This window comes from Dermacentor albipictus, chromosome 1 (genome assembly GCF_038994185.2).
Source record: "Dermacentor albipictus isolate Rhodes 1998 colony chromosome 1, USDA_Dalb.pri_finalv2, whole genome shotgun sequence".
Taxonomy (NCBI): Eukaryota; Metazoa; Arthropoda; class Arachnida; order Ixodida; family Ixodidae; genus Dermacentor; species Dermacentor albipictus.
The window spans coordinates 508,893,882-508,916,632 of NC_091821.1; the positions used below are offsets into that span (position 1 = coordinate 508,893,882).

Genomic DNA, 22,751 nt, shown 5'->3' on the forward strand with positions numbered 1-22,751 from the left:
GCTGAGCTCTTATTTCTTGTCATTTGTACACGATTTACTAACATGTTGCACGTCCCTTTACCCATTTTTTGAAGAAAGGCGTCCCGTGTTCTTGGGGTCCTGATCAAGCCATAGCTTTTTCTCATTTCACTATTCTCCTTATCAGGTCTCCAATCCTGGCCCACTTTGACCCACCCGCCTCAATGAAAGTTCGAACAGATACCAGAACAGATACCAGATACAGGGCAAAGGAGTAGCGTTATCGCAATGCCAGCATGGATATGATCGTGTTATAGTTCATACCAGCCGACTTTTATTACCCGCCGAATGCAATTACTCTGTCACAGAGCGGTAGTGTCTCGCTCTTGAGTGGGCAGTTGCGAAGTTTCGTACATATTTGTAGGACGTCCATTTTGTGTCATCAGTCATCGCACGCTATCTGCTGGCTATCCTCTCTCAAGGACACCACGGGATGACCCGGTCGCTGTGCTTTACGCCTCCAAGAATACAACTTATCCGTCGTATATAAGATGGGATGCTTGCACCAGGATGCCGATTATTTCTGCCGAAACACCGTGGGATAACCGGTAGACAAATTATTCATGACACCGCATTTTCCCCTCACCTAACACATTGTTACGTTTAATTGTCAGGTGACTTCCGAAAGACGCCGTTCAAGTCCGAGTCGTCGAAGGGGGGTTGCATCACCGGCTAAAGACGAAGGCGCGCACTCGTGAGCCAGCCCGTCCTCGTCTTCTTCTGGGAGAAAGTGGTCCAAGCGCATGGCATTATCCTTCCTCCAAAAAGAGCATCGACTCGATGCTAAACAAATCAATGACGGGCAGAAAGACTTGTCCCAGGACAAACGCAATGGTCCGAACACCATGACTATTATGGTGCGCGATGTGGTTTTAACCGCAAGACCTGCACATTCTAGGGCCGCGGTTGTCGGAGGCGTCCTGACTGGGTGCCATTCGGAAGAGCATCATAATTCAGGTCACTCACTCGCCAAAGCACTTGGTAAGGGCCGAAGTACCTGCTATGAAGTTTTTGCGAAAGGCCTATACGGCGGACGGGGGTCAAACTAACATGGTCACCTGGTTGGTACTCAACTTGACGGCGCCCCAGGTTGTAGTGTCGCGCATCCATACACTGCTGTTTCCTGATGTTCACAAAAGCCAGTTGGCGTGCTTCCTCGACACGCTGCACAAACGTCTTAATGTCTTCTTCAAGACTGTCAGAATTGTCACATGGTAACACGGCTTCTAACATCGTCTGAACTTCAAAACCATAAACAAGAGAAAACAGCGTGAAGCGTGTGGTCTTTTGTGTAGCGGTATTGTAAGCAAATGTGACTTACGGTAGTACTAGAACTAGTACAGCGCAACATACAATCGAAGAAACAAGCCGAGCCAGCCAGCTAAAGGGACAAAGCGCTTATCTGGCCGACTTGGCTTGTTTCTTCCATTGTACGTTGCATTGTACCAGGTCTAGAATGCAATACCAATTCGTTCAATCCTCAACCCTATATACGGTAGTGCCTCGTTCTACGTCTTATGCTGCACGTCTACGTACATGGACAGCATGCGGTCATCGTTTTATTGAGCCTTTCCGTCAAGCCATTTACTTACGGATGATAGGAACGTCTTTCAGTGCGTGGTGTAACTCAGTTGAAAAAATTGGAGGACGCTTAAGCTTGGCCTTCAAGAGTGGAACGCGATAGCGTTATCGCACCCCGTTCGTACCGCCCACTCATTCGCTCCGCATGCTCTTAAGTCACACAAAAACGAAACGTGCGCTTTAGCAAGCCGAAGGAGCCAAAAAAACTCGGTGTCTCGGGAGGAGAAACGATCTACGCCAGCCAAATGTCGTGATCGGCACGTACAGCCGGGCCGCGACGCGCCATGAAAGCGGACGCAATTATCGGGGCTGACGCCTCGGTGGGATCGTGCTCTCTCACGCTTGGGAGCATGGCGCAGACGCATGACTCCTCGCTTTCACAGCCGCTTTCACACCAGACGCGCTACGGCGCAGCGATCACGTCAGAGGCGTCCCGCATCGGACGATGCACCTAGGAACCGCGCTGTGAGTGGAAAGAGGAGCCGCGTCGCCCGGGCGTGTGGCGCATCACCTGTCGGAGCAGCACCATACATTGCGAGGAGGGGGTCTTTTGTGTTTGCCGCAAACTGGCTCTGCGCGCGCGCCAAGCGCAGACGAAATGTAGGAGAAACGTACTTCGCTACGCGTATAACTGCGACTTCTGTAATTTACATGCTCATAATTTCGCGCGCCAAGCGCAGACGAAATGCAGCAGAAACGTACTTCGCTACACGTGTAACTGCGACTTCTGTAATTTACATGCTCATAATTACCGATGTACACCGCAGCATAACTTTCTGCGGCACATTTCCAAGGCAACACCGCCATCACTAGATGCGCTTTGGTCCCGCTTTTAAGGATCGAACTCATGGCTGAGAGGTAGCGTCTCCATCTCACGCTCCCGTGACCCTGGTTCGATTCCCACCAAGCCCATCTTGCAAGTTCTTTTTATTTGCGAATTGCCTTCCACCATTTTTCGCTCACAGCCAACGCCACTGCCGACACCGGCTTTTCTGTTACGTGAGCTCCTTAACGCTATCGCGTTGAAACTTCTTCCAGCAGTGTTGCCATAAACACTGCTCCTCGATTTGTGATGACACAGGTTGGGGCGCCATGACGTAGTGCGATGTTCTGTACGAAAAACTGTGCAACCTCAGAAACTGCACCTTTAGGAAGAGCCTCTGTTTCAGCGTAGCGGGTTAAATAGTGTGTGGCAATGATGAGGCACTTTTTTTCCGGAAGTAGACAACGGAAACGGTCCCAGGAGCTCCATGCCGACTTTATCGAATGGCCCTCGAGGCGGCTCGACAGGATTGAGCAATTCCACAGGTTTCACATTGGGTGAAGTTTTGCACTACCGTTCATGGCAGGCTTGGGCGCATTCTTTAAGACAATTTGCGAGTTTCGGCCAGTAGTACGATTTCCGTACCCAAGCAAGGGTTCGAGTGAAACCGAAGTGGCCGCACGCAGGCCCATCGCGGTTTGCGAAGAGGATTTCGTCATGAACCTCTGCTGGTACGACCAAATTGGTTTTGTTGCTGGCAGCGGAATTGTATAAGATTTCCTGTGGAAGTGAAAACATTATGCAAACTAGAAGTGAGGCGCGCAGACAGGACACAAGAGTAGAGAAGTGGACAACACGAACGCCGTGTTGAGGCGTTCGTGTTGTCCACTTCTCTACTATTGTGTCCTGTCTGCGCGCCTCACTTCTAGTTTGCATAATGAATCCTTACCAACTAGCTCAGCTTTCTGTCGTTCGAAGTGAAAACGACGACAATCCGCGAGCAATTTGTCTGGGCAGACCTACAGTGCGGCCATGTCGTTGTTCAATGTTAGGTCGCAATTTACAATCTGCTCGCTGCCGTATAAATACGCCTGCCTCGCCTTTGGCGCTGAGAAAAGTAGTGTCATCTTCGGTGTGTTGATCGGCAGGTTAAACAGGCACACGCGACAATGTGTCGGCATCGTCATATGTGCGGCCTGACTTGTACACTATGGTCGCGTCGTATTCCTACGTTCTATGTTAGATTCTTCTGCTCTATTCCTATGTTCCTATGTTCTCGTCGGTGGTTCCGGTAACCAGGATGTCGTCTATGTACACCGCCACGTGCCTCGTGCCATTGAAGAGGTTGTCCATCTCCCTGTGAAAAATGACTGGGGCGGAGGCCATGCGAAATGCTAAATGCGTGCACTCCTAGAAGGCATCTTGGAGCACCAGCTGCTGGTAAGCCTCTCTGAGGGCGAGCTTGGCAAACTACTGTCCCCCGGACAACGCTGGCCAGAGATCTTCAATCCGTGAGAGCGGGGGCTTCTGGACGATAGCGACGGGGTTGATGGTAACCTTGAAACTCCTGCAGATCCTGACACTGCCGTCTCGCTTGAGAACTGGTACGATGGGATCGGCACATTCAGACCTTTTGACGGGAACCAGGACGCCCTCTTGCTGTAACGGTAGCAGCTTCTGGGTGAACCAGTTCTTCAGGGCGAACGGCAGTGGGTGAGGCGTGAAAAAACGAGGCTGGGCTCCTTCTAGTACATAGATGCCAGCCGTCCTGCCGACGAATGTGCCCTCCCGTGGCTGGAACAGGGACTTGAACTCGGTCAACAGACTGGGGTTGTCTTTCACCACATGCAGGCTGGCTTCCTGTTACGCTAGCAGACGAACACCCACTGCGTGAATCCAATTTCGGCGCAGCAGCGTCGGCGACGACCCATTGGTAAAGTAAAAGGGAAGGATTGTCTCCCTGTCTCCAAGGCGAACGCTTACCTGCACCTGACGCTGGGCCCGGGAGAGCTGTCCGGTGTAGCTCGGTAGCATCGCACTCGAAGCTTTGATGGAAACGCTTAGAAAGGCACACTTGAACAGTTTATCGGACATGACTGACACACTTGCCCCTGTGTCCAGCTCCATGGAAATGGGGTGCCCGCTGACTTCGACGGTTTGCATGTATGGCAGGTGACACGATGCAAGGAGGTCTGCATGTCACATGTCGAAAATTGGTATGTCCTCGGCCACGTGGACGAGGACCTACCAGACGTGGAGTCTGGTCATGGAGGAACTCGAGCTTGCCGCCGCACGTCTTCGCGGCGTACCCTTGCGATGTTTACCCTGTCCGCGGGCTTGTGTAAAGGCTAGGCTTGATCCAGGCTGCTTCAGCTGCTGCTGCTGTCCGCTGTTCGTCGTCTCCCCTCAGCATACAACTGCCAGGTGCCCAGTTTTCCCATACGTGAAGCATTCTGCTTGGGTGAACTGGCACTCTGAGGGGAAGTGGGCAGAAACGCAGCGTCTGCAAGTACTGCCCTTTGTCACCATCTTGTTGACCACCGAATCCCCCGATGGTGAGCTTGCCGCAATTGCAATCTCACCGGCGTTCTCGGCTGCAGCGTCCACCGCCAGCGCTGCCTTTACGGCGCCGTGCCTGGAGATCAGGAGTCGTGTCTGCATAGCGGGGTTGTTTATTCCGCAGACGAAACGGTCCCGGAGCAGCGAGTCACAGACACTCGCTAGCCCTCATACCGCAGCGACGAACTGCCCGAAGGTCTGTCTTTCGCGGCGGCTCCCGTTGCTCAAGCGGAAACGCTTCGTTAGTGCGGGTGGTGCCGGCCTGAAATATGAGTGCACTATGGTGAGCGGCGCACTCAAGGCATGCTAACATGCGGTGTGGCTGGCTTGAGGAGGTTGAGCAGGAGACTGAAGACATGGGTCCCACAGCTGGCCAGGTATGTCCCGTTGTTTGGCCTCGGGTGTGTTGTTTGCCGAAGGAACACGTGGACTTGCTTCTCGTAGACTGGCCAGGCGGACTTATCTCCCTGAAATGGCTCGAGCCTTCTGTACAAGAGCATGGCGGCAGGAACGTGAGGCGGTGTTTTGCTGCTCGCAGAAGCGTAGGTCGACACGTAGGCTGTACTCGTCACCAGTGTCACAATCCTCCCGGAATCGTGAACAATAGGGGCTCGAGGCACCCACCGATGGAGAGGCGCTCGGCAGCGTTGTGAACGATGACTGACCGCCGAGCAACCGTGCTCGTCGGAGTTAATTTGTTGCGGTGCCCAAGGTTGTCTACCGAGGCTGGCAGGCCACCGAGCCTGGCGGGCCAACAAAAATTATGCCCGAGGGGCGTCACATGCTTGTCACAGAGCGTGTCCCGTACTGTTCACAGGCGCCTTATCATTTATCACGCGGTTTTGACGCTTGCTTTGTGCTTTTCTTTATTGAAGTGAATACTGAGCTGTGTTGTATGCCTGATTCCAAAGGAGATGTGCGCTTTTTTTCGGTCCGAATTTGTTTTGCTGACGGACACGAAAAATCTTGACCATATAGAGGCTAGCAGCTTCGCGGTAAAATCGTTTTTGTCTCTTTCACGTACTAAATATGGATTCAGCTGATTATCATTTCGTGTACCAAGCCTGCATAACAAAAATTTAATGAAATGTCACGAATATATAAAAAATTTCTAAGAGTGCACTGAAAAAATAGGTAATTGAACACTTTCTTTTCAAGCAGTAAACATGCGTCACGTGTTCTAGATCACTGTAGAATGACTGACTGTGCGAAGTTCCTTTTGTTTTGTTCGTTTTGCCTGTGCAATTGCAGGTTGATTTTCTGGCGCACACGTGAACTTCTTATTGCATGCACTTGTGATGTAATTATTTCTTTCTGTAGGATTATCACCTTGTGTTATTTTTATTTTTTTATTCCGTCAACTTGTATTTACACACAAGATAACACGAAACTAAAATGTATGTTTTCTTATTCATGCCAGGACATTGGTATGGTATGGTATGAAGAACTTTATTGGGTCCTGAAGGTCAACCCTAGGTTGACGCGGGCCGCTCCCACGTTGGGACTGTCAGGCCGAGCCCTTCAGCCACATCGCGGGCCTTCTGAACTGCCCGTAATTGGTCAGAGAGTGATTCGCTGTGTAGTATTTGCCGCCACCATTCTTGTTCCTTGTCATAGTCTGTGAAGGCCGCGGGGCACTGTCAAAGCGTGTGGTCAAGAGTAATGATGCCATTGCACTCATTACAGTTGGTTTGAGTTTCCCTCCCCGGATAGATCCTGTTAATAAAATCTGGACTTGGGTATGTTCTTATCTGTACAAAACGTAATGTGACCGTTTGGACTCTGCAAAGCTTACCGTGTGGCAATGGGTATTCCCTTCTGCTTAAATAATAATGCTTCGTGATTTCATTATATGTTAATAATCGATCCCTGTGTTCTCCGGGTGAAATGTAAGTTGCTCGGTCTTGAAGAGCACGGCTAGAAAGTCCTCGTGCTGCTTCATTTGCCACCTCATTGAGGTTTCTCCGAGCTCCGTCCACCACCCCCAGATGTGCAGAAAACCAGCAGATTTCAATCCTCTCACTGTTGACCTTTTCTAGTAATGTTGTTATCCGTGTCACATATCCGTTGGTAAAGTTGCGTATGGCTGTTCTAGAGTCGCTGTAAATATGTGTCCACCGATTAGCCCGGATGGCTAAGGCGATTTCTACTTCTTCTGCTACTGTTGGGTCGTTGGTATAAACAGTGATGGCATCCCGTATGTTACCTTGAGTGTCTACAACAACGGATGTATACGCGTCCTTATTTTTAACCCAGGCAGCGTCAACGAACACCGCCTACTGCTTATGTTGATCTATGTCTTGAAGGAGTGCCTTCGCCCTTGCCTTCCGTCTCTCGAGGTTATGTGTCGGGTGCATGTTCCTAGGGAACGGGGTCGTCTTTATTGTTTCTCGTAGACCCTCTTGTAATTGTGTTAATAATTCTCCTTCGTTGGTGTATTTGTTCATTTCTACGCCAATTTCTTCAAGTAGCGCCCTCCCAGGTCGTGTCCCCATTAGTCTCTCCTGGTGGGCCACCTGTTGAGCCTCAGCTATCTCCTCTAGTGTGTTATGCAGCCCTAGGCGCAATAAGCTATCATTGGCCGTGCTGATGGGAAATCCTAGTGCAGTCTTTATAAGTCGTCTGATTAAAGCATTTAGCTTGTTTTTGTCAGCCTGTGTCCATTGCAGCCTGTGTCCATTGTCCATTCCACGTACGAGAAGTGACAAAAGGCGAATGCATGTACCAATCTTATGGCACTGTCTTCTCCTAGCCTCTTATGCTTGTTGGTAACTCTACGCAGAAGCCTAATGACTTCTGATTTGTTAGAGATATGTTCTATCATCCTGCAATTACATCCATTCGCTTGCAGGAGTGGTCCTAGTACTCTAACAGTCTCCACCTGCCTGATTGGTTCTCCATTCTTGGCGTATATGTCAATGCGGGGTTCTTGCTCTGGGATATATCCGTTTGGCTTGCGCCCACGCTTACTGCTCCGTAATACCAAAAGTTCTGATTTTTTAGCAGAGCAGTTCAGTCCCATACCCTCAAGTGTTGTTTCTACCACATAAATGCTTTCCTGTAGTTTGGTCTCTGTTTGTCCCATATTACCTTCAGAACTCCAGATTGTTACGTCATCTGCATATATAGCAAAGTGGATACCCTCAATCTGCGCGAGACCTCGTGCCACTTTTGACATTGCCAAATTAAAAACCATGGGAGATAGGACAGACCCTTGTGGTGTCCCACGATTCCCAAGTTCTAGGGTTGCCGATTGGAGTTCGCCTAACCTGAGACAAGCAGAACGGCCACCGAGAAAGGCTTTGACTATATTGTGCAATCGCTTACCCAATCCCATCTCCGAGAGGATATCCAATATGGCCCTGTGCTTGATGCGATCAAAGGCCTTTTCTACATCTAGGCTTAGAAGAGCTCTCGTATGTAGCGGGCTAGCAAGAATAAGGTGATGTTTGATTAAAAGCATTGCATCTTGAGTCGAAAGTCCAGGACGGAAACCGATCAGGTTATGCGGAAGAACATTTCTGTTTTCTACATACTTAGTCAGTCTATTGAGTATGACATGCTCCATGGTTTTGCCCAGACATGATGGTAATGATATGGGTCTTAGGTTATCTAGACTGAGCTGCTTGCCTGGTTTGGGAACAAGAATTGTGTTAGAAATTCTCCATTCCTTCGGATTATCACCGTTCTTCCAGAGTTCGTTGAAATACTCTGTTAAATATTTGATAGAATCATCGTCCAAATTTTTCAACAGCCTATTGGAAATGCCATCTGGACCGGCAGCAGATCTACTGTTGAGGTCGTACAGGGCTGCGCAAACTTCGCTTTCTGTGAAGTCTTGATCCATAGGCTCACAGTCTTCCCCTGTATATTCAGGCAGGTCTGTACTCTCATTGCTATCCTTAACTGGTAAATACTTAGCTGCGAGCCGATCCAGAACGGCCTCCTCCGTTGTGTCATGACTCTCACGATAGACAAGTCGTGCTACTGCTGTTCTCCTATAAGATTTCGTGTCGTTCTCAAGAAGCAAATGTCTAAGTAAGTTCCAATTTCCACCACGTCTGATTCAACCATCTATGGAATTACAAAGTGTCACTCTATTGTTGTTTCTGAAAATTTCTGGAGTGTTCTTCAATCTCCCTATTCGACAATGCTATGCGCCTCCTGAGTCTCCTGTTCAGCCGTTACGTTTTCCATTCCTTTAACATAGATTGTTTGGCTTCAATCAAGTGCGCCAGCCTACTGTCCATGATTTCCATATCCTCCTCTGTGGTAATATCCTTCGTTGCCACCTTTATATCTTCCCATAGCTGTGTGGTCCAAGTTTGGAGTGTTTTCTTTTGTCCTGCCTCTGTCACAGCTCTGCTTTTCCTTGCTTTCCGAAAAAGATCCCAGTCAATGTAGTTAAAGTGCTTTATCTCATTACTTGGTGTTTCGAATAGTATTTGTAATATGTAATGATCACTACCCAGGTAAATATTGGAGTTATTCCAGCCAGCGTTGGCTAAATTTGTCAGAAACGTAAGGTCTGGGGTGGAGTCCCTGCATGTAGATGTACCGCACCTAGTGGGATAAGCTGGGTCTGTGATGAGGGAGAGATTAAGATCTGTAGCTAGGTTCCAGAGTCGATCACGTTTCTTAGTATTCCAGCGATATCCCCAGGTTTGATGTGGGGCGTTGAAATCCCCTCCAATAATGAGTGGAGCGTGCTTAGTAACAGCCATAGTCTTATTAAGAAGTGCCCTGAAACTCTGTTTCATGTCACTAGGGCTGCTATAAACAATAAGACAAAAGAGGCTTTGCGGTTTGCTTCAATTCCTTTTCAAAATTATTTCCACAAGTAAGTATTCTAGTTTTCTTAGTCCAAGGCGCAAATCATGTTCTATGTATGGTATTTTCTTATCTACGAGCGTGGCTAGCCCCCTACCCACCTCTTTGCCCCTGCATATCGCTTTGTATCCGGATAGGCTGATCTCATCCGGCAAGGTTTCCTGCAGCATAATTATTTTCGGTTTGTGTGGAGAGGTTCTTATGAACTGCATGAGAGGTGCTTTTTTGTGATTAAATCCTCGGCAATTCCATTGCCACACGGTAAAGCTCCCCCTGCTAGCCATTGCTTATAGAACCCACCTTACTGCTACCCGCTAGAGTACGCTTCGTAGAACCCCCCGATGCGTCAGGGAGCGATCTGACGCTTTCTGCTTCTGAGGGTAGGTATTCGTCGTCCTCGCCTTGCGCTTCTACTTTGGTAAGCCTCTTTTCAGCCGTCAGTCTCCATTTTTATAACTTATCAACTTTGAAGGTAGTTTTATCTATGGCATCTCTAAGTTCTTTAATCGCCTCCTTGATCTCTTCCAAAGCAGAGCACACTGTCGTTTCTACTGGGCTTATTGCCCGCTTTTTCGGAGCTGGTGTGTTTTCTTCATCCTGGCTGTTGTCATTATTCACTGGTTTGGCTATTGCTACTTTTGTGGAGCCAGTCTGCGAGTTCTTGCTAAGTTCTACAACCTGCTTAGTAAGTTCTTCATTTGCCTTTCTCAGATACGTTATTTCCTTAATTAGCTGTTCTACCCTGGTATCATTATCTCCGACCGGCCGCTCCGCACCGCTCTCCGCGGCCCTCACAGTACCTTTCACTTTGTCGACCCAGGTTGTTCCAGATGTCGTCTTGTCGCCAGGCGTCTGCCCTCCTCCTTCGAAGCGCACCTGCACTTCACGTGATCTGGAGCGGCTTCTGCCCTTCGACGGCGAGCGGCGTCTTGACCGTGTGGGGCTCCTTGAGCTCGTGCGCCCCCTGGTGCCCGTTTGGGCATCCCATTGCAGCTGAGCTAATGTCACCGCCGATGCAGATCTGTTGCGTTCTCGTCGTCGAATTCGCACCACGTATAGAATTTGGTACCGCTGTCGGCAAGTCTTGTCCCCAGTTGGGTGGTCCCCTCCACAGAATTTGCAGTTAGGCTCACACATGTGATTGTCCTCCGGGTTTTGAGTTCCACATCATCTGCACTGTACCACGTCTGGTGTTGGACATACATCTTATCGATGTCCAATCTTTCCGCAAGCATAGCAGATATCAAACTGTTTCCTATACAGGTAGCACCTTACAAGGGTCGACCCGTATCTGACATAACTGGGTACCTTGAGCCCATCAAACAGAACAATGACCGAGCCCGTGGGTTTAATACGTTTGGCTGCCAATGCTAGTGGGTTAAAGTCATGCACAATGTCCTTCGTTATCGTGGCCTGATTGTCTCAGAGGTCCACTCTCCGAATCACCCCTTTAGACGTGTCATGCGGAGCTGACTCGTAGGCGTTCACTTCATATTCGGTTTCCACTATAATGATCGAGCTGATTCGCACATACCTGGCAGCATGACTGGGATCTAGTGTACTAATCAAAACGATGTTTTGCGTGAAGTTAGGGCAAACGACATTCTCTCGGGCTTGTTGCGGAGCCAGGCCCGACGCTTCAATAATCGCCACGCCCACCGCTGTGGTGCTCACTTTGCTCAAGTTGAGACCTCCTCGTGGGCGGATGATTATCTTGCTGTGCTTCTCGGGCAATTGGAGCATCCTTGGTGCCTTGACAATCCGGTTTTTGAACATAGTGGTTGTAGGTTCCTTGTTCTTGCTGCTGTTGCCTTGCTCTTGCTGGCTCTGCGGCGATGTTTTCCCATCGCCAGCAATCCTTGTGGTGGAGCGAAATTTTCGGCTTGTCACAATTTGTCAACCTGGATCTTCCTCATTCTCTTCTAATCCGGTAGCATCTTCATCTTTCATGCGCGTTTCCGCCATCGCGGCCCAGCGGGGCCAGTAGGCCTACTTGGGTCTTGCACCAGAAAAGCCAGTAAAAGTCCAAAAATGAAAGTCCCGCCTTAAAGAAAGGCGTGCGTCAATTCCCGGCGGCTTCACAAATCCAGTGATGCGCTTGAATCCGTGATGGGGGCAAAGAAGGCTACACAAACATTCAAAAACGACGGAGCCGATGTGAAGGACGTCCGCACCTCAGCTTCTTCGTTTCCGAGGACATCGGTGTAATTTATTATATGTGATTGTATACCATTCGTTTCAATTATTTTGGCCTGCAATTATATGAAAAATGGCTTGTAAAAACTTTTTTTCATTTCTGTGGGGAGGGGCATTGTGGTAAATTATTGCATTATATTATGTCTGGCTATCAGGTAACGCTGCTTAGAACAAAATATGTTTTTTCTCACTGATTGTTACCATTATTGTGCTTTATTATATGCATCTTTTATGCAATCTGTCCGTTCCTGGCGTGTTTTTTTTTCTCTATCTGTATATTTTTCGCCTGCTTTGTATAAGAGTACGCCAATATCGTATGCACAAAAAGTTATTTATTTATAGAATTTATCTTTATGCGTGTGTTTCGACGCCAAAGATATGGGCTGGAACGTTTGTGAATCTTCTACATAGCAGCTCTTGCTCGGTGTCCTCGCATTCGTTAGGTGTCGATGCCGTAATGAATGCCGAAAGAGAGATTTCAAATAAGTGGGAGCTTGAAAGTTTTCATTTCGACATGGAATGCCGAACAGCAACGTCAAAACTTCAGAATAGGCTTGACGAATGACAATATATGTGACGGAAAAAGCGTTCACTGTGCTCTCCAAGAGCAGGCAGCACCAGCTTGTCAACTATTTACAATACGTGTTTGCTCTCGTAAGATGTCCGTTCAGGCATGGCAATTCTTGAGGAAGGATGATCGAAAGGTCACGTAGGCACAGGGGTACTGAAATTACGTAATACAATTGTAAAAGTAGTGCACGTGGTTCCGATGAAGGCATAAAATTTCAGTAAATTCGATCTTGGGATTAAATAATGCATTGTGTACTGATACGATTCGCTTTATTAAATTATGGAAAAAATGGTACTACTGTAGCCACACTGGCACGGATTTTTCATGACATCACCTGTTATGCTCAAAATAACTGCGTATTGGCTGCTAAATACCAGCAACAAATTATGCGAGCTTGATGGCGTGCTTTTGCGCGAGAATTTCGAACTTTTATACATCCAAAAGAAATTCTTATGAGGGGCCGTCTGCACGTTACTCTCTTCCATTTACTGTATGTACAGGTTTGGCTTTTCCAATGCAAACTTGGGAAGCTCAACACAACAGAGTACGACGCGGTACATTTAGCCATTCTATTTGCTTAAATGTGAGAAATGTGTAACGCAACAGCCTGAGAAGATTGATGTTGTCGTGCCAATAATTTCGAGAAACATTTGGTACCGCGTGAACGTGCGGCACTTTTTAGTGCGCAAATATAGGAGAATCTCGAGCAGGCCGGAAAGTTTTCTTGCGAGCGTTCAGATCAATCACACCTGGTAATACCGCCGCACCCGGCACTGTCATTTGAGAGCGCCTATACCGCTGTGGCAACCGCTTCTGTCAGCCACTCGAAAGCATCATTGCTGAACGTGGTGAACTAATGGAATGACGGCAAGCTTGTGCATTCATAGAATGGCATATTTTCAAGGAAAGCGATAGGGAATTTTTGGGCCTTCATTGTATTCTCTGTTTCCCATCTTCGTTTTAATTAAATTCGATTTAATTGTTCCTGTCTACATTTACAGGAGGCAAACACATCGCGGCCAACGCCACGGAGACCCCAGAGATTACCGTAAATACGCCTGCTCGCTACCATGGCGACATTGAATTCGAACCACCTCGTCGGCCTGGTGAGACAACCGGTAAGTTCAGCACATTGATACTGCTGCGCGAATGAATGGTACACACCATGAATTTCATAGTGGCCTTCACTTGCTGGAAATAATTGTAGAGTTGCCAACAACAAAGCGGTTAGCAGTTGAATGACACAATTGAATGTGCAGGCAAGTACCGTATAGGCAAGTCCTGCAGGAGCCGCTAATACGCATTTAATTAGGACGGCATGCCCTCTCGACGCTCCTCACTGAAAGTTTTTGAAATGCGGGCGACCTGTCAGACGATACTTTCTTTGAAAATCTGCTCACTGAGCTACGTGGGTGTCTTGCGGTGAATTTCAACCGAGAGCCGAAGGGGCAATGTCAGACATTTCAAGAAATTACTTAATTACCGGCTTCCCCAATATTGCCACATGTAATAGGAAGTAGGCAGTTTTTTTGCGACATCCACGGTAACTTAAAAGAGGCACCTCGCTTAAGGTGTTGAAAATACTTTGTAAATTAGGCGCTATATTTAAGAAAAGTGCCGTGTTTCTAGATACGTAAAGCCTTCGGCAGGCAGATATTTTCACGAGCATCCTGCAATATAATAGGTACGCTTTACGAACTATGAGAAATTTCGCGTACTCTCCTCGCATAATTTGAACTGTCACCCATAAATTTACAGAATGTAGGCTGACCATTATAGCTCACGCGCTTTCAAGCCAAATATGTAAGGATGAATTGCAGCCTTTGTAAAATATTCCATGAGCAAATTATGTGAATTTTTACACGGCTATTGTCGGCTTTATTTTTGAATAAAGAGGAAATGTGGTGAATAAATACAGCTCTTGCTGTGAATAACTTACGAAAACTTCAGAATCGTCGGCAATATGCTTTAACAATGGCGTAGAATTTACCTCATTTTAGTGGAATAGGTATGAACGCGAACAATTTGAATTTTATGAAAATTGGAAATACATTGCGTCTATTGCGCATCCTAAGCAGGACGACGAGGGTGAATTACGGTTTTTGTTAAGACTTCAAGCACGTGCTGAAAAGCATATGCGATGGGAACATTTTAAAAAATGTATTTATTTACTTATTTATTTGTTTGTTGGTTTGTTGGTTTGTTTGTTTGTTTGTTTATACTTCTGCAGCCTCAATGAGCCGATTACAGGAGTGGGATAAACAATACACATGCAAACATTTATAAACAAGACTGCGTTAATTGTTTGAGTGGTAGTGAATGGATGTTACCTGGTAATAAATTCCAGACTTCAATTGTTGATGGAAAGAAACCTTTGTTTGAAGAAATCAGTGTGGCCAAAAAAGGTTGCGGTATTTAGAGCATAGCTGAGTCATATAAGTTGAGTAATATAAGGGAACGTCTTAGTCTTTTCTGTTTAATGGTAGCCAGTATCGAATATCATAGTCGAACTATGCGAACGAAAGAGCTTCACAAGGTATTGGGCTGTGATTGCGCAAGGTCGCACTTTTATGCTATCTTTCTTTATTTGTTTGTCAATATTAGGCTTCACAGTAACAGATACACAAACGACAACAAACGCAATTTCTTCATTTACTTAGCCTGCTGGGACAATACGAGAAATTTGAAATAAAATGCGCAACATATACCGTCGTGCGAAAGTAGCGAATGGCACATCTGACGCATTCAGTTGCCGCTGCAACTGGTATTGCTTTCAAGCCTGACAGATGAGCGCGCCAGACGCTGGATGGCACCACTTTCGTAGAATGAGCTTATGGGTGGCTGTAGACGGGGTGCATGTAGCATAGGTGCATTTACATTGCTTCACGACTGTTTCTTTATAGGCTAGTTGGCTTAGGGTCATGTTGAATGGCTTGCAGCTCAATACCTGGCCGCAAGAGACGACCATGTCCAGCTTTCTTGTCTCGTTCGTTGTTTTTTAGCCCTGCGAGACGCGCAATAGACTACTTCTGCGCACACTCGCATTGCAGCGTAAACGTTGGCAATGCGATATCTATAATGCCACCAAGATGCGGGTATATGTGGAGGAAATTGTCAAGAAAATTGGGTCCGCAGTGAAGGCGAACTCATTAAGAAGACATCGTGGAGGGCTCGGCAACCAGGCTGGTCTTGTATGTGCCGCTGTCTAGTGTGCGGCTCTACGTAAAATGTGCCTATACAATTCATGCCTGCTGCCTAAGCTTAATTAGATAGTGAATATAGGGACCACCAGACACCAAGGTGGCAGTGCAGTGCTCGCAGATTTTCGAAGCGCATGCGTGGGTTTCTTCATGCCAACGGAGCTTGTGATGACTCAGGGGATCGTAGCTGGTATACTCAGGAATTGAAGTCAGCGGAAAACAGTCACTGAAGCTTTGGAAAAAGAAATTGTCAGCTACTTAGTGACGCCCTTTATTTTTGTAAGATCCAGCTTCTCCCTTTCTTATTTAGGCGTATGAGTCATTTTGCGTAATAAATTAGATATATTTTTACTCAGTCCAAAGGCACAACAAATGTTTGTAACGACAAAGCATGGAGTGTTGACACGGCCGTTCTAAAGGCGGTAAGTATAAGTGATTCGTACAACAACATTCATTTAATTTTCTCCATGTAGGAAATTTGTCCCCTTTCTTCCACACGACAAGTTCTGCTACAGACAAGTCGTCTCCTCCCACTCCGCCTAAACCTAGTGCTGGTTTAGGCGATGTTATGAGGGCATCGATACAAGGTATGTAGAAAGTATTTTTTTTGGCAATTCTTGCACATTTTCATTAGAGATTCAGTTTATAACGTAACGATCACGTTCTTTCGTGAGAGATTTGCACCTTCTGACTCAATAATACCGACACGTTCATTCAAACGTTTGCGCTAAATACATATTATTGGAAATTGCTTCAGACTTGCTGTCTGCCATGGAAGCGGCAAGCCTGACGCCGAGTCATAGGAAACAAATAGTGCCGCAGTCTCCTTCAATCATCAAACCATTACACGGCGAGACGCCGGACGCTGGGATGACTGCATCTCGAGGTAGGCTACGGTCGACATCGGCCACTTGCTCGCGGCACTTTATTCAAGGGCGAAACCTTTCTTTCTAAGCATAGCTTGTACTAATGAACCTCTAAATTCCCAGAGAAGCACTGTAAGAGGTGCCACAATTTGTCATTTTTAATTAGCAGAAGCCTGCTATTTTGCCGCATCATAAGTAAACATTTATTGTTTTCGAAGTGCCGTATTTGTTAATAATTCTTGTTATCCTTCATAAAATGCCGTTACTTCCCGATCAGACGAGATCTCGTCAAACTCTGGATATCATTCTGCTCGGTCTTCTTCATTTCTTCGCCCGACGCTCAGCCACACAAAAGCTTAGGCAAGGAGCGGACGCTCCCGTAGGACCCTGTACCGTACTACTGTCGCCAGCGCCTTCAGCGGTTGCTCAGACTGCTAATTCTGGCTTCCGTGATTTTGGACGCGTGCTTTAGCTCTGTATTGGCTTGGGTTTCGAGAGCAACGCTTGTCATTGTGGTATAGCCTTTGCGGTTAAAATGTTCAACTACGTCGTCTTTAGTGAAGCGCAAAAGCTTTAAGCTTCCTATTGCAAAACCCAGTACCCAGTATCCAGCGCCACGCCGGATGATAAGCCCAGTGTTGCTCGCTGGATGCTGGGGCGCTGGACAGGCGGGGCCTACTGGGAGGCGCTGGGTATTGGAGCGAAAAGCAGCTCTCGCGCGTTAAATACGCGGTGCCTCGCCACCGTATATATATTTTTGAACACAGAATGCAACACAGAGCGTTTTAGTGCAATACAAAAAGTAAAATAAAAGCACTTCAACTAGGATTCGATCATGTGACCGGCAGACCCCAAACCCCGCATTTTACCACTATGCTAGGCCAGCTTTCTTTTTGTGCTCTGCGACTTCTTTATCTATTTTTCTTTACATAGCAAGTACATGCACTGAAGCCTTTTTTTTTTCACAGCTTTTCTAACCCACACATAGAGGGAATCGCACATCTATATAAGTACCCGTCTTTGCGGCAGGCGTTTCTGCCACACCTGCCATCTCTGGCTAAACTTATCTTCGCCGCCCAGCAGCGAACTTGTATATGCAAAATTACCTCAAAAGTGCGCCTACGCAGATTTCGCGTTTTCTAGAGCTAGAAGGTAGTCCGTTCGTGATGTCCAAATTGCGTACAAACCTACTAATATCAGCGTTTCAACACTGCTCTTATTTTTGTCATCTTCCAGTGTCAGAAATCTTACGTTATCCCAATTTGGCTATATCTGTACATCAAACACAATTCGTATATTGTGCCAAAAGTGTACTGCGTTTCTACAAAACAAAAATACGTGCTGTAAAAATTCTGCATAAAGGCAGAGGGGGCAGTCCGTTTCGTCCACGGTACGAAAAATCCCTTGTTACGTAGACATATTTTTACAGGTAAAACTTCGACATGTAACCTAACAATGAAATCCGCAATAGCTGTTTTTACCGGATAATTTGGTAGACGCTTCAAAACGTCCGCCTCCAGCTTGCTTCCAGTTCGAGACCGATATAGTGGTGGTGGGAATAGCATATCTATATTTGATATTTCAAAACGAACAGCGCGGTTTTGAAGGGGACAAGCCTGAAGAAACGACATGGACGAGCGCTGATTTGCAACTGAAGTTTATTGCTTGGAACGAAGAATATGTATGAGCTCCAACCAACAGTAGAAACCAAGAATCGTACATACATTCACAGTCAATCATACATGCTGCACTGAACAAGGGAGATAACTCTAATCATCATATGCGCCCCGCTAAAAATGCCAGTTCTTTGGACGTAATCGATAAGGAGGGGCTACAGGCGCATGCGTCTTTTGACCAGGCGATGTGCGCTGCTTCGATGATTTCACGCGTTAGTTGGTTACTATGTTTGCTTAAAATTTGTGTTCGAATGAAGTCAGGGTCAGTCAACTACGCAATCTAGCAGTCTAGACGCATTCTTTTTCTTCTGCTGCAAAGCATCGAAGCCCCACCCCATAGAAAGGAGAAATGGAAAGAGTTCTCAGATTTTGCGAACACTACGGCGGACTTCTTGTGGCAACAAACCCTCTCCTAGCTCCACGCATCCCAGCCCAGCAAGAAGCACAAGACGGAGAACGTCATCCATACCGCAGGGAACGTATGAAAAGTCAGTCAACTACAAAAGAACGCGGCGTTCTCTGCGTTTGCGTGGTTTCGTTCAAGAATTTAGCTATTCGCCCAGTCAATAGGAAGAAGGCTAAAAACGAAAGTCATCTTCAGTGTCAAATGTGCATGAATAAGCAGGGCAGCTCACAAACCTTTATTCCAAGCTGCAACACGAAATAGAGTTTTATGACCCCAAGATATAGCGTTATATGGGACAAGAGACTAGTATCAAGCGGGGAAATTGTATAAAGCATTTATCATTCAGCAGCGCTCGTCCTTGCGTACTGGAACCAGGGGCCCTATAACGTAAAGCTATTCCAATATATTTTTATTCCAATCTCCTGACGTCAAACTTACGTAACCGCCGACACAAGCATCAGGCGGTCACCCGCAAGGGTGTCTGAACAGACCAATCGAACCCTTTCCTCGTTCATAGGGGGTCACTTTTGTTTGCTTAAAAAACCAATAAAATCGCCTACACTGGGCGGCTTGTCCTATCTAACTGGCTGACAAGAGGCGAGGAGCACGCTCAAATGGATTCGATTGGGCCGAGCCACTACAGTGGAAATCAATAACCGGATCAAGAGGGTGGTGCTGGCCTCTGTTATTGGTCCGCTTTGCCTTACGTAGCTTGCGGTGGCTCGTCCAAAATTGTGGTGGCATGCGACGGAAGCTTAAGAATGACGCTGAAACGGATCCTCAGCACACAAGAGTTGGCAGAACGAGGTCGTAAACGTGCCGAAAGTGCTCAAAAACGTTACACGGCCACGCAAAAAGTTTTGTTATACGCAAATAAACCTTTGCTCCCCGGCAGGTGCGAGTCGCCAGTGCCTGAACGATGGGTGACACAGAAAATTAATTTTTGTTCGGCATATTAATGCTTCTTTATCGCGTACACGTCACTTTGAGGATGTGAGTTCTTGCGGTTTTGTGACGTCGCGTGACAGGCAGGTGAAGTGGGTGCAGCCCGAAAACATTCGCCAATAACCGAGGGCTAATGGCTGAAAGGGGTCGAATAAGAAATAACTATTTTTTTCTTTCGTTCGAAAAAAATGTGCATAATCAGTGTGTCACGTCATATCAGATGGGGAGCTGTCTCGGTCTTCATGACGTAGAGTGACAGACAGGTTAAGTGGGGTGGCCCAAAAAGGTCTTTAACCAATCGTGCAGGGCTGATGGCAGAATTGGAATAGAAAAGTTTGTAATAGTTTTACGTTATAACGCCCCAGCGCGGCACAAACACAAACAGTGCAGTTTCCAGTGCGAACCAGCGAACCCCAGCGAGACCAGGCACCTGTACAGCACAAACCGATGCGCCCCAGCGTCACGACAATGGAACCAGCGTCTCTTCCAGTGTGATCGACTTCTTATCCAGCGTTCTCACTGGCGTCCCAGTGAGTCCCAGCTAGCGCCATTGGCCCCATTGCAATCCAGGGGCCCTATAACGCAAAACTATTGCAATATATTTTTATTCCAATCTTCTGACGTCAAATTTGCGCAACCGCAGACGCAGGCATCGGGCGGTAATCCACAGCATTGTCAAAACACACCAAACAAACGCTCTCCTCGTTTATAGGAGGTAACATTTGTTTGCTTTAAAAACGAATAGCATTTCCTACACTGAGCGGCTTGTCTTATCTAATTGGCTTACAAGAGGCGACGAGCGTGCTCAAGTAGCGAAGGATTCGATGGGACCGAGCCAGTGCACTGAAAATCGATAACCGGATGAAGAGGGTGGTGCCGGCGTCTGCGATTAGTGCGTTTTCCCTTACTTAGCTTGCGCTGGCTCGTCGAAAATCGCGGTGGCATGCAAAGGAAGGTAAAGTATGCCTCTAAAAAGGTTCATCAGCAAAAAACGTTGGCTGAGCGAGGTCGTAAACGTGCCAAAAGTCCTCTAAAACGTTACACGGCCACGCAAAGCGTTTTATTGTATGCAAATAAACCCATGCTTCCCGGCATGTGCGAGTAGCCAGTCCCTGAGCGATCGGCAGCGGCCATACTTTATTCCTTTCGGAATGGGGCAGCCTGCGGTTATTCAGAGAAAGATCAAGTTTTATTCGGCATATTATTGCATTTTTAACGCGAACACGTCGCTTTGACGCGGTGAGTTTTCCCGCTTTTGTGACGTTGCGTTACAGGCAGGTGAAGTGGGCGCACCCCGACAACTATTGGCCAATAGCCGAGGGCTAATGGCGAAAAAGCGTCCAGTCTGAAATAACTATTTTTTCGTTTGTTCAGTCCAGTCATGCAAAACCACAGTGTTCACGTCATTTCAGATGGGGGAGCTATCGCGGTTTGCGTGACGTCCTGTGACTGACACGCGAAGTGGAGGTGGCCCAGAAAAGTTTTTGACCAATCGCGGAGGGTTGATTACTAAATTGGAATAGAAAAGTTTGGAATAGCTTTACGTTAGAGCGCCTCAGTGTAAACAAAACGCGCTGCTTTCACAGTTGGAAACGCTGGAAGACGCTAGTTTTCGCAATAGGGCAATAGCATTTTCAAGCATGCATTTTCAAGCATACACTCGCGGATCGTAACCATTTTACTGGAAACACTGCCAAGCTTCATGGAGAACCTAAGTAAGGCTGAACTACCTCATGCAGATTTGAATATTGCGATGAGAGCTGTACTTTACGTGGTTTTTCATCGTTATTGAGCTGCTTTTCTCAGCTGCGCACAATAGGAAGTCATGTTTTCGTACAAAAATATGTGCAGATCCCACGCACTGTGGGAATCGATGTAAGTGAAGCTTTCCCTGCTGTATGCTTTGATTGACCATAATTACCGGCAATGACGGCTAAAGCTTAATGTTTTCAACGTTTAGGCTAACACGAGAGTTGTGAGTTGATGTTAAACGTTACCTTGCGTGCACCACTGCTGTTTGTCTGCGTAGTACACAGAATACACGCGGAGAGGTGTTTGCTTGAGGCGTTGCTGTGCGCCATATTTTATAACCTCTGAGAGGGTTGAGCGTTGTCATTTCCTCACATGGCATATCGCATTGTGGCAGAAGTATTAAACTCGAATTCGATTATGGGGCTGTACATGCATGCGAAAACCACACTCGGATTATGAGGCAAGCCGTAGTGGTGGACTGCAAATTAATTTTGACACTGTGATGCTCTTTAACGTCTCCGAAAATCTAAATGCACGTGCGTTTCCTATTGCGCCCGCGTCCAAGGGCGGCTTCCGGGATTGGGATTAAATCCACGATGTCTAGCAATGCCATAGCCGCAAAGGTAACGCGGTGGGCGCAACAATGTTGATTTGACGGTCGACCGTTTCCATAGTGTGTCCTGGACCTTGCTGTGCGCTAAAGAGCGGATGAAGCTGCCAGAAATGGACTCCACTACCGCAAGTACAAAAGAACATTTTTTTTTTTTTTTTACAAACGCCGACGCTTAAAACACGACAGAAAAGTATGCCTATCAAGAAAAAGACCGCATCTGGAATCTGCCGCTTCACCAAGATAACTTCCTGCGTTAGATTGACCCAGAAATGAGACCGAAAATTCCACGACCACTTCCTCGACACTTAGAGACATTGTGCCATCGTCTTCGACTGTACGTAGAATACACGAACAATTATCTGTACCGCATAGGGCTTACCACTAACCCATACTGTGATAACTGTCGCAACTTAGAGACTATTGAGCAGATATTACTAGAATGCCCCGCGTACCGCGACGAGAGACAATTTTTTTAGCAACAAATGGACGTGATTTGCCACGAACCGTTAACGTTACCGAGCATCTTACGTCCAATGTCCGGCCATTCAAAACAGTGACGAGTTTTGGATTTATTGTTCAAATACCTGTCAGAAATTGGTCTAATAGGAAAGCTTTAAAAATTGCACACTTCATACATAAAAGCCTAAATTTACCCGTCATGTCACCTGCAAATATTATTATCAGGTCCACTCGGACATTTCATATTTATTTTTATCCTCTTTTTCTCCCACTCTATTTTGGAATCTTTTAATCCCATTCCGCATCCCTATACAGA

At 46.9% G+C, this 22,751-nt stretch overlaps 1 protein-coding gene across 11 annotated transcripts in view; it reads left to right on the forward strand.

The window, feature by feature from the left end:
* The window catches only part of LOC135913367 (uncharacterized), a 258,595-nt gene that overhangs the window by 125,286 nt on the left and 110,558 nt on the right, over positions 1–22,751 (forward strand). For 9 of the 11 annotated variants that reach the window (XM_070538527.1, XM_070538506.1, XM_070538516.1 and 6 more), the window contains 3 exons: positions 13,520–13,636; positions 16,192–16,305; positions 16,476–16,604. In XM_070538527.1, coding sequence (XP_070394628.1) covers positions 13,520–13,636; positions 16,192–16,305; positions 16,476–16,604 — 360 coding nt within the window. Of the gene's footprint in view, positions 1–13,018; positions 13,073–13,519; positions 13,637–16,191; positions 16,306–16,475; positions 16,605–22,751 lie in introns of all 11 variants that reach the window. The other 2 variants (XM_070538546.1, XM_070538548.1) reach the window with 2 other exon arrangements.